The sequence below is a fragment of the Myotis daubentonii genome, chromosome 5 (assembly GCF_963259705.1).
Source record: "Myotis daubentonii chromosome 5, mMyoDau2.1, whole genome shotgun sequence".
NCBI lineage: Eukaryota > Metazoa > Chordata > Mammalia > Chiroptera > Vespertilionidae > Myotis > Myotis daubentonii.
This window is the reverse complement of record NC_081844.1, coordinates 15018119-15030315: the sequence shown is the minus strand read 5'-3', so window position 1 is coordinate 15030315 and position 12197 is coordinate 15018119. Positions and strand designations below refer to the sequence as shown.

The following is a 12197-nucleotide window of genomic DNA, read 5'->3' as shown; positions in this document are numbered from 1 at the left end:
AAGTGTGCAGTTCAGTGGCCCTAAATACATTCACATTGTTGGGCCACCGTCACCACTATCCATCTGCAGAACTCTACAAGTTGCAAAACCAAAACTCTGTTTCCTTTAAATTAAAAAAAAAAAAAATTGATTTTTAGAGAGAGAACAAGAAGCATCAATTTGTTGTTTCACTTACTTATACATTTCTTGGTTGATTCTTGTATGTGCCCCGATCAGGGATCAAACTCACAACCTTGGTGTATTGGGATGATGCTCTAAACAACTGAGACACCAGACCGGGCAACTGTGTCCCCTTTAAACACTAACTGCCCTCCCCTCCTCCCCTAAGCCCCTGGTAACCACCATTCTACTCTTTGTCCAGATGAATTTGACTATAGGTACCTCATAAGTGGAATCATACACCATTTGCGTTTTGTTACTGGCTTATTTTACTTAGCATCATTTCCTCCAAGCGCACCCATGTTGTAGCAGGTGTCAGAGTGGCCTTCCTTTTCCAGGCTGAGTAACAGTTCATGGTATGGATGGACCACATTTTGCTTATCCACCCGTCCGTCCATTGATGAACACTTGGGTTGTCTCTCGCCACCGTGACTTTTTCTTCGTCTCCGGTCCACAGGTGTGTTTTTTACTGGTCTCTGGTCTCAGTTGAGTGTTTTACTGGCAGAGTCATTGAACGGGAAAAAGAGAAACTAAACTGATGGTTTCCTTTCTGGCTCCGGCCTCTTCTGCCTCACTTCTTACCTGGCCGCCTCCAGCTTCTCTCAGCCTCTCTGCTGAAAGGCACCATGACTGTAAGGGTGCAACCTGGTCTCTCTGAGTTCCTTTTGGGCACCCTGAACAGTCTGTGTCATTCTCCCCTTATCACATACTTTGCTTGTTTCCCCCTTGACTTTTCCTCTCTGTGTCCTGGTGCCCGACCCAAGTGGGCGCTCCCTGCCGGCAGGTTGAAGAAACAAAGGTGCTGTAGGACTGAAGAGGCTCCGCCCCCAAACCATGGCTGTGATGGGCCCGAGGGGCCTTGGCTGGGTCTCTCTCTGTTCTAGGCACGTGCCATTAAATGTGGCCTGCCTTGAGTGGACCAGCCCCCGAGGATGGAGAAGTCCACGGATATGCAAAGATGCCCCGTTTTCTGTCTCTTTCCCATAGGAGGACGGTGCGTTTGGGTTCAGTAATATCTACTCCTCCCACTGCCTCACCCCTGGTTTTAAAAAGGGGAGGTGAGAACCTAATCAGAAATTTCCTCTGTAAGTTGATGTGAGCAGCTTTGTAAGGGAGAGTTCTGCACATCCCTGGAGGCGGGCAGGAGAGGTTTGGGCATTGTTGACTGCCCGTCCACAGCAGGTGTTTCCCAGGCTATCGCATGCCAGTGGCTCTCTGGGGTTACTTTATGCCCCCAAGTTAAGGAACCAGCTGAGTCCCAGAGCTAGAATTCAGATAGATGGTGTTGGCTCGGCTGGCTCTGGAGCCTTGGCACCAGGTGCCCCACTGCTGTCTGCCTCCGCCCCCTCCACACACACTGCCCTCCCCAGGCACCCCTCGCCACTCCTCCTCACATAACCAGAGGTGACTCTCTTATTGCACAGGCCAGATGGAGGTCATTACCAGAAACTGCTAGGTCTGGGAGCGGTCTTTCTTTAGTGGTTCTCCGAACCGAGTGACGATGGAGCCTGGCCGGTCCAAACTCTGCAGGGCAGGTTGGCCGGAGACCCAGGGAAGAGTTGATGTTGCAGCTCAAGTTCAAGGACTGTCTGGAGGCAGCATTCTTTCTTCCTTGGGGGATGTCAGTATTTTCCTCTTCAGGCCTTTGAGATTAGATGAGGCCCACCCACACTATGGAGTTTTTCTTAAAGTCTACTGATTTACATGTGAAGCTCATCCAAAAAGTACCATCATAGCAACACCTAGCCTAGCGTTTGACCATATCTGGTGCCAGTGCGGGTAACATGGACTCACCAGGTTGACGGATAAGATTAACCATCGCATCCACTCGGGTGCCTGGGGAGCATGATGGCACTAACAGAGATGGGAGAGCCCATCTCTGCCTCCAGGAGTCCAGACTACATGTTAAAAATTTAGGAACAGCACCCTGTATATGTAGGTGCTGTCTTACAAGGATGAGATGTAAAAGGTATTTAGAGGAAATGAGGGGGGTTCTAGGTATTTTCACCATAAGCATTTTTGCCCTAAGGCAATTTCACTGTAAAAGATAAAAATGACTAGTTGATAGTTTGGCTTACAATTTGGCAGACATCGTGTGTTTAACCTAGTTGTGAGTTTGGTTTCATTTCTCCATAAACGAATTTCTCACAGTTACTCCCCTTTGTGTATTACATAATCTCAGTTTTCGTAATGGTCTATACAGTGACAAGCAGTCGTGGTGGCCTTAAAATAGTGGATGATAACAAGTATTTAGAAAGCAGATTACAAAACTACCTGGGAAGCCAGATTTCATCCTATTGTAGAAAATGGTTCACGCATCAGTTTACAAATCCTTTGGGGACCACAGTCAGCCCTCACACCCATCAACACCAAAAGTTTATCAAGCTTTGCGAATACCAGAGCGGTGGCTACTGATTCACAACACAACAGTCTTCGAGAGCATTACCGGTTCTTTAGCTGGAAACAGACTTGAAGGAAGAAATTGTTGCGGAAAAAGAAAAAGTGTGATGTCATACGAGGAGGCGAATCAACAAGCAGATAAACTTGGAAGATGTGGAAGATGATGTATTTTCATTTTGTGCAATAAAGTCCTTTTAATTTTTCATGTTTCATTGTGTCCCTTTTTATGCCCCTTTTTAATTTTTTATTATTTTTTTACAGCAAAATTGCCTTGTGGCCAATTAGTTGTGCTGCAAAAATGATTGTGGCAAAGATGCTTACAGCAAAATGCATATGGCAAAAATGCCAGACGGGCTCTAGAATCCGGGGAGATTTCATGGTAGGGATTGAACAGGAGCTTTCAGAACGTGGAGGTCTCAGATAAGTGAGGACACAGAAGACGAGAACCGGAGTGGGAACAACAGGATAATAATAATGATACTTAGTTTCTTTGAAAACATGTTTTTATTGATTTTAGATAGAGGGGAAGAGAGAGAAGAAAAACATCTATTGGCTGCCTCCCATACGCCCCAACTGGGGATCGAGCCCACAACCCAGGCATGTGCTCTGACCAGGAATTGAACCAGTGACCTTTCGGTGCCTGGGAGAATGCCCATCTGAGCCCCGCCTGTCAGGGCAAAACCCAGTTCTCATGTTTCCCTAGGTCTCCGAGTTTATTGAAGATTTTCACATGCATTGTTTCACTTACGGTCATGAAAACCCTGTTTTGTTTTTAATTTATCAATTACATTTGACATTCAATATGGTATTAGTTTCAGGTATACAGGGTAGTGATTAGAGATTTATATAATTTACTAGAGGCCCAGTGCACAAAAATTTGTGCACTCGGGGGTGGGGGGAAGGGGGGGTCCCTCAGCCCGGCCTGTGCCCTCTCCCAGTCTGGGACCGCTCAGGGCTTAGGCCCACTCCCTGGGGGGTTGGGCCTAAGATGGCAATCAGACATCCCTCTGGCAGCCCGGCAGCCCTCGGGGGATGTCCACTTTCCAGCAGGGAGCAGGCCTAAACTGCAGTCGGACATCCTTAGTGCTGCTGAGGAGGCAGGAGAGGCTCCCACCACCACTGCTGTACTGGCAGCCATCAGCCTGGCTTGCAGCTGAGCAGAGCTCCTCCCATGTGAGAGCGCCTGACCACCAGAGGGCAGCTCCTGCATTGAGCGTCTGCCCCCTAGTGGTCAGTGTGTGTCATAGTGACCAGTCATTCCCAGTCTTTCTGCTGTTAGGGTCAGTTTGCATATTACCCTTTTACTATATAGGATAGAGGCCTTGTGCACGGGTGGGGGCCGGCTGGTTTGCCCTGAAGGCTGTCCTGGATCAGGGTGGGGGTCTTGCTTGGGTGCCTGGTCAGCCTGGATGAGGGGATGATGGCTGTTTGCAGCTGGTCACACCCCCTTCAGGGTGGGCGTCCCCACTGGGGTGCCTGGCCAGTCTGGGTGAGGGGCTGAGGGCCATTTTCAGGCTGGCGGGTGACTGAAACTCCCAACCTCTCCTTTTTTTCTTTTTTTTTTTATTCTGGGATTTATTTACCTTCTATGGCTGTCACTGGAGCTGAGAGCTGGCTTTAGCTCTGAGGCTCGGCTCCAGCTCTGAGACCTCTGCTGCTGAAAGCAGGTATCTGGGTTTGTTTGGGTTCTATAAGTGTAACACTGTTGCGGTCCTGCTCGCTCCAGCTCTGACTCCTGAAAGCAGGTTTCTGGGGATTGTTTAGGTTCTATAATTGCAACATAGTTGCTTAGAGTGCAAGCTCAGAGGCTGGCAGCAGCAGGCGGGGAACCTTGGCTTCCTCCATCACTGGAGCAAGCAAGCCTCCTGTTCGCTTCAGCTGCCTGGCTGCCGGCCGCCATCTTGGTTGGCAGTTAATTTGCATATCTCGCTGATTAGCCAGTGGGAAGCGTGTCAGGGGTACGGTTAATTACCATGTTTGTCTATTATTAGATAGGATGAATTGTTCTCCCTGATAATTCTAGTACCCACCTGGCACCTTACATAGTTATTACAATATTATTATTTAAGCATATAATTTTATTGATTTCAGAAAATAGAAGGAGAGAGGAAGAGCGGGATAGAAACATCAGTGATGAGAGAGAAACATCACTGATCGGTTGCCTCCTGCACGACCCCTACTGGGATTGAACCCACGACCCCAGCATGTGCCAGACCAGGAATTGAACTGTGACCTCCTGGTTCATAGGTTGACGCTCAACCACTGAGCCACTCCAGCTGGGCTGTTACAATATTATTAACTCTATTCCCTATGCTGTACTTTATATTCCCATGACTATTTTAAAAATATATATTTTTTATTTATTTTAGAGAGAGAGGAAGGGAGAGGCAGAGAGAAACATCGATGAGAGAGAAACATCGATTGGCTGCCTTCTACACACTCCCTATTGGGGATCGAGCTGGCAGCAACCCTGGCATGTGCCCTGATGGGGAATTGATCCAGCGACCTCTCGGTGCATGAGATGATGCTCAACCAACTGAGCCACACTGGCCAGGGCTATTTTTTTTTTTTTTTTTTTTTAGTAAAGGATTCCCAAGGTCCAAAGAGGTTAAGGGACGCGTCAAAGGTCACACAGCTTGCCAGTGGCAGGGCAGGTCTTCCTAGTCTTAACTCCTGTCTCTCATCCTTACCCCCTTGGCCGGCTGTAATGAAATCCATGTGAATGTGTAGATGTCTGGGAGGGAGGAGAGATGAGCAGTGAGCAATCCAGGAAGGAGAGAACCCGTGTTTTCTTCACCAAGAGATTCTGTGAAACGATGAAAATGGACTGTTTTCTCTCACTCTCTCTGGGTCCCTCTTGACTGCCCTCACTAATGCCCCTCTTTTCTTGTTTTGTTGCCCTCCCCCAGACACGAATGCAGAGTTTGAATCCAGATCCCAAAGCCCAGTACACAAGCATCTACGGAGCCCTCAAGAAAATCGTACGGACTGAAGGCTTCTGGAGGCCCTTGCGAGGGCTCAACGTGATGGTCATGGGCGCAGGGCCGGCCCATGCCATGTATTTTGGCTGCTATGAGAAAATGAAAAGGACTTTAAATGCCGTTTTCCACCACCACGGAAACAGCCACATAGCCAATGGTATTTGAAAGCGTTTGTCTGCAGTTAGAAAGTTCTGTCCTCAACAGACCCTTCCCCAGGGTTCTTCTCCCTGTGACCCAGCAGCCTGAGGCCTCGTCTCCGCCACGCTTGCTTGTGAATAAAGAACTCTAGCGCCGTGTGTGCGCGCGCACCCCCAAGCACACGCACACGTGCACACATGCTTTTTCCCGTTCCCCTTCTTCGCTTTCTGAAGGCTGGGGAGATTGGTGACAGAGGTGTTTCCGTTTTCATTGTTGTGTGGGCTTTTCACTTTTTTGTTTTGTTTTTGTTTTTGACACATTCAAAAGCCATTCATGATCAGATCTAGGAAACACACCCCGAATAGACACAAAACTTTTGAATGCTGGATTCCAAAAAAAAGTTGTCTGGACAGCTTCTTTGAGACTATTTAAAAACTGGTTCAACAGGTCTCTGCAACGTCAAGATGTAACTAAGCTTTAAAAGGTCAAGAAGTTTTATGGCTGACAAAGGATTTGCTCCAGCGCAGACGGCCTTTCCCACCTTAAGCTTCTGGGGGCTTGGGAATTTCACCCCCACCCTCTTCTGTTTGTTTGAGTGGCATCTCTCTGCGATCAAGGGCTGGAATAGTTCTCTTTTGTTGTTTGGGAGTTGGGTGGGGGCTTGGGTTTGGAGGGCAGCTCTTACCTAGACATGTCTTACCGGGCCCACTGAGTGGTGGTTTTGCTTCTCCTGTGGGGTTTGGCTCATTTGGTTTCTGTGTGGGTATGGAATGGGACTGTGGATGGCAGTGCACGGTGCTCTTATTTTAACAAAATTAATTGTTCAACAATGGAGAGGTAGATGTGACCAGCAACAATTTTTCCCCCTTCTCTTTTCTGTGCAGAACCCCAAGTGTCCTTCCCATCAGCCAACCTTGGTCGTAATAACTGTATCTGGCTGGTGTGCAGACATTTGTTTTGCTTTTTAAAAATTGGGCATGAGTTGCGTTTATTGAGATGGTCACGAAGAGCCTCCACTGAGCCATCCCTGAGTTCAAGGCTCTCCTTTTGCTGAAACTGCCTATGTAATGGTGTAGCTCCTTGGCCACTGGACCCCTTGACTGCGGTTTGATGGTGCCCAGTTTATGGCAAGTTATGCCAAATGGTGCCCAGTTTATGCCAGGGTCTGCCCAGCTGTGCCTGCTTCACTGTGGTGTGTGCTCTGGTTGATTGCACTTTGACCTTTCTGGGGAGAGTCAGCAGTGTGTGTGGAGGGAGGGGGTGAGCATATATTTCTGAAGCCTTACCCTGGGGTCACTCATTCCTTTCACCTTCCAGCAGTCATCTTCATCACTGGGCATGTGACCCACAGAGGGAGGAAGCCCAAATCCAAAAGCAAAGTCCCAGGCCTGAACCAGGATTTTGAAACTCCTGGTTTTTGAAGCCAGATGATTGGCCCTGTCCGAGACAAGTCATATCTTTGCAAATTAACCCTGAAAATCCACCAGGGGCAGGTCTTCCTGACGTCCTCTTCCCGTGCTCTATTGCCTAGGTCCGTGGCCGGCAAACTGCGGCTCGAGAGCCACATGCGGCTCTTTGGCCCCTTGAGTGTGGCTCTTCCTAAGCCTTAGGAGTACCCTAATTAAGTTAATAACAATGTACCTACCTATATAGTTTAAGTTGAAACAATTTGGCTCTCAAAAGAAATTCAGTCATTGTACTGTTGATATTTGGCTCTGTTGACTAATGAGTTTGCCGACTACTGCCCTAGGTCTTATTAAGGCATTTTCTTAAAGATTTCTTTCCTGGTGTTTCCTGCCTCTCAGCCGTGTGCATGGTGTCGTCCCCTCTGATTGCCCCAGCGTATGTGCAGAGGGCGTTCATGGGTAGACAAGGCGAGGGACAAGCTAGCATTAAAACCCAGACGGTGGGGAAAGCCACGAGGTGTGTTTTCTGGGTACCATCCAGCGTTAGCCGGTCTAACCTTTGCCCAGGATTGACTGCCAGAGAGAAAATGAGTTTCTACAGGATGAAAACCTGGGTACCTGTGCCTCTTACCTTCCTTCCCCATTGTTCTCTAGTATTTCCATGATTACGTTAAGGCTTTAAGAAAGTCAGCACGCACCTGGGTGGAGTTGGTAGTGAATTTTGCTTCTTAGAAAGCTGTGCCCAGGGTTCCATCTGATTTTAGGCTCCAGGAACTTTCTCAGAGCGCCTGGTCCCAGAGGGTAATTTTCTGGAGTTTGTTTTGCAGGGATAGCTGGGAGTATGGCCACCCTGCTCCACGATGCAGTAATGAACCCGGCAGAAGGTAATGTCTCCTGGTCCCAGGGAGTGGCAGTGGGATGCCGGAGGGGCAGGAAAAGCGGTGGCGGGGGGTGGGGGCAGAAGGTCGGGCAAGGGGACTCCTGGTCCCCAGGCAGAATAAGAACATCCTTTTTTTTTTTTTTTTTTTTTTTTTTTTTTTTTTTTTTTTTTTACCACATTTTAGTAAAGGCCTCAAGAAGGGGCACTAGTTTTTGAGCTTCTGGTATTCCTGTTCTCTCAAACAGAGCTACTCAGGGGTGTGATCTGGGGAGTAGCAGCCATCAGCATCTCCTGGGAGCGTATTAGAAATGCAAATTTTTAGATCCCATCCGAATATACTCTATCAATCAGAACCTGGGGGTAGGAGTAGGGAATTAGTTTGAACAAGCCCTCCTGGTGCGCCTTCTGCACTAGTCTGAAATCTTTGTACACACACACACACACACACACACACACACACGCCCTCTGGCCCTTGTCAACATTTCTCAACCTTAGACACATTTTTTTTTGGGGGGGGGGCTGTCAAAGGCCCTTCATGGAGGCTTATGTTCAATTTGCTTTTTTAAAAGGAAGTTGAAATCATCATGGAACATTTCAAACATGAGTACATGAGTAGAGATGAGAGTATTCTGAATCCCATGTATGCATCACTCGAGTTCATAAGCGAACATCTGGCCGTTTTGTTTTAGCTTAGCTATCTCCTCCCACGTACCTCTTTTTCCTTTTGAATTTTGGGAGCATTGAGCAACAGCTCTCAGCTGTGCAGGCTCGCGTCAGCCTTTTCTGTGTCCCAGTGGCCCTAGCCGACGGGTCGGAGTAACAGGGAGCTTTGGGGCCTGGTGCTGGCCTGCTTTCTGCTGGGTTAGGCTCCGCGAGAGGAGGGACTCTCTCCCCTTCCTCCCCCATAAAACCACCCCTTTCCAGAAGGGAGAAATGTCAACATTTTAAATCTTGTCTTACAAGTTTGTTTTTTAAGGTTAAAATTTCTTACTTGTAGTCAGCTGCCTCCCCGGACCTAGCAGACAGGGACTTGTTCTGTCCTTCAGGGACATGACGGCTCCAACTGGGAGGTGGGTTTCTCTGTGTGAGTTTAAGGCGATTCATGTGGGGGCCTGGTCAGTGACCAGCTAGCGCATGCCAACCAGGCGAGAATTGTTCGCTTCTCAAAGGAGCAGAAAACCAGTGTCAACCTCCACCTCTTCTCCTTGACATCGTGTTGATTGATGGGCTTTATTCCTTTAACAATAAAGAAAAGCACACTGTGTGTTCATTTGGGCAATGGGTGGGGATGACTACAACTCCAAGCCTAAGGGACCACAGTGGGCCCTCATTTGCCTCGTGGCCTTTGACCCTCAGCTACTTTTGTATGAACCAAGCAGGGGCCTTCACTGGAGGTTGTCCGTGAAGTGAGCTGGCGTAATTCCAGAGCAGTGATGGCGAACCTATGACATGCGTGTCAGAGGTGACACGCGAACTCATTTTTTTGGTTTATTTTTCTTTGTTAAATGGCATTTAAACATATAAAATAAATATCAAAAACGTAAGTCTTTGTTTTACTATGGTTGCAAATATCAAAAAATTTCTATATGTGACACGGCACCAGAGTTAAGTTAGGGTTTTTCAAAGTGCTGACACGCCGAGCTCAAAAGGTTCGCCATCACTGCCCTAGAGTCTTCCCAGAGCACTGTGACACAGAAGCTAATGACCCTGTCAGACCAGGAAAGGAGAGACGGGACACGTGTCCAGGAGGTGAAGACAGGAGGGCCGGAGGGCCAGGGGCAGGGTTCAGGTTTGGGGTGGGCGCGCGGCCCGCCTGCAGCTGGCCCTCTGTGGTCTCCGGCTGTGGCTGTGTGTGCGCGCTCTGACCTGTTACCAGCGTGTCTAAACTTGCTTGTTTTTCTTTATGGCTTGGCTTCCCATTGCACTCTGACCCGGGGTGGGGCCAAACCAACCCACTGCCCCCTGCCTGCCTGTCCACCACACCCTGCGGCCCACCTACAGTTGTGAAACAGCGCATGCAGATGTACAACTCGCCACACCGGTCGGCCCTCGGCTGCATCCGGACGGTTTGGAGGACCGAGGGCCTGCGGGCCTTCTACCGGAGCTATACCACGCAGCTGACCATGAACATTCCCTTCCAGTCCATCCACTTCATCACCTACGAGTTCCTGCAGGAACAGGTCAACCCCCACCGGGGCTACAACCCACAGTCCCACATCCTCTCCGGCGGGCTGGCCGGGGCCCTGGCCGCGGCCGCCACCACCCCCCTGGACGTCTGTAAGACCCTTCTCAACACTCAGGAGAACATGGCCCTCAGCCTGGCCAACATCAGCGGCCGGCTCACGGGCATGGCCAATGCCTTCCGGACGGTGTACCAGCTCAATGGCCTGCCAGGCTACTTCAAGGGCATGCAGGCCCGCATCGTCTACCAGATGCCCTCCACTGCCATCTCCTGGTCTGTCTACGAATTTTTCAAGTACTTCCTCACCAAGCACAAGCTGGAGAATCGAACTCCGTACTAAAGGAACAGGCTGTGGGCAGCGATTCCAGAATCTTGTGTTTTTAAAAGGTTTTCCCTGCCTGCTTCCCTTCCCGCACCCTCACAGCGGGATTATTTTTGCAGGGTCTTCTCAGGGGGGGCCTTCCGTTCCCTGACGCCTTGGAGAGAGGAGAGGATGGGACAGCCGCCTCCCAGAGGCCGTCCGCAGGGATGTCCGAGGTGGTGGTAGGGGGGGAAAGACTTTGGAAGGAAAGTGAGAAATTGCTTTCTATTTCCTCCCCTACGAGGAATGTAGCTTTCCTGCTTCGCTGTGGCAGGCCCCGCCCCTCGAATCATAGGTCACACAGTGGGGAAGAAAGTGCATGACTGAAAACCATGAACGCAGAAAGAGCACATTATGTATATAAAAGTTCTAGTACACAGCATAAAATGGATGGGTAATGTTTATTCTTTATTTTTCTACGTAGAGGTTTTTGGATTTGTGTGTGTGTGCGCCTGTGTGTGTACGGATAAGTGTGACAGCTAGGAATACAAAGCTGATTTTAAAAAACGGAGGGTGGAATTCTTCCATTGGGTTAGATAAAAAGGCACCCAAGTAATAAATTGCTAAATGTGGCCTAGAGTTGTGTTGAGCCCCCAAATGGGAGTTTCACTTGAATGTAAAATAATAAATATGTTTATATTTTTGAATTTCTCTTTTTATGGGGCTTGGGGGGAGGTACATTGAAAAAACACACAAATAATATGTATCTTTCAGCTATTTTTTTTCCCCTTTCATTCATTCATTCCCTTCATGTGCCTTTAGCCTTTGTCTTTCCTTAAAATTCCAGGACCAGAGACCGGGCCCTGGGACGCCCTCTTCTGCTGTGGGCGCACACGTGTGCTGGCGACAGGACCGCCTGAAGGACAGTGGCCCCGGCAGAATTAGAATGACGGGGCTCCTTCCCGGGGGCGGAGCGTGCGCCTCCCTGGGCCAGCACTTGGAAGCCCGTGAAACGCCAGCGTCTGGCTACCAGCTGGGATTAGTCCCACCATTTCCTAGGACTTCTTTCCACATCCCCCTGGTAACCCAGGCGGCTCTAGTGTTCTTGTTTGTGCTTTGACTAAATCTCCTGATCTGTTTCCCTGTGCAGATTTAGGGATTTGAAAACACATAGCAAGTATATGGCATTTCTCTCACTGCAGTGATAGGCGGCAGGCCCCCCAGCCGGGGCCTGGCCGCTGAAGCAAGGCCCAGACCCTCAGGCACAAGTCCGGGTGCCTCCGGAGCCTCCTTCAGCCCCCATAGGTCCTCATCAGTGGAGAACACGAGGCCTAACTACCTTGTTCTCTGCGATGGTGAGTCTGGGCCAGATTATCACGGAGAGCGGGCAGGCCTGTTCCTCTGGCCACGGCTCTCCATTGGCGGCCAGACTTGCAAGGGATGAGCTGATGGCCTCCTTTCAGAGCCCGGCTTTTTAAAGGGAGCAGAGCACAAGTGTGCTTCATTCCTGCAGGCCTGGTCCAGCCTTCGCCCTTGGCCCTTGGCCTCAGGCAGTCAGTGCTGAGCCGCTCACTGAGGCGCAGACCCGGCTCCTATAACTTCCTGGGAAGAACCCAGGTGGCGCTGGGACAGTTTTCATCTTGGGACACTCGTGCTGGGAGTCTCAGATGAGGGACAGGAGAGGGCGCTGGCAGCTCCCATGTGTGGGCCATCCTCCTGGGTGGGGTCAGCTGCTGGCCTGTCCCAGCTC

The 12197-nt window shown here is 49.7% G+C and overlaps 1 protein-coding gene across 3 annotated transcripts in view; it reads left to right on the top strand.

Moving 5' to 3' along the window:
• SLC25A37 (solute carrier family 25 member 37) overlaps positions 1–11154 on the top strand; it is a 37729-nt gene extending 26575 nt beyond the window's left edge. Inside the window, exons 2-4 of one of the 3 annotated variants that reach the window (XM_059695962.1) lie at positions 5469–5697; positions 7912–7968; positions 9966–11154. In XM_059695962.1, coding sequence (XP_059551945.1) covers positions 5469–5697; positions 7912–7968; positions 9966–10486 — 807 coding nt within the window. In that variant the 3' untranslated portion in view covers positions 10487–11154. The other 2 variants (XM_059695963.1, XM_059695964.1) reach the window with 2 other exon arrangements.
• The last annotated feature ends 1043 nt before the right edge of the window (positions 11155–12197 follow it).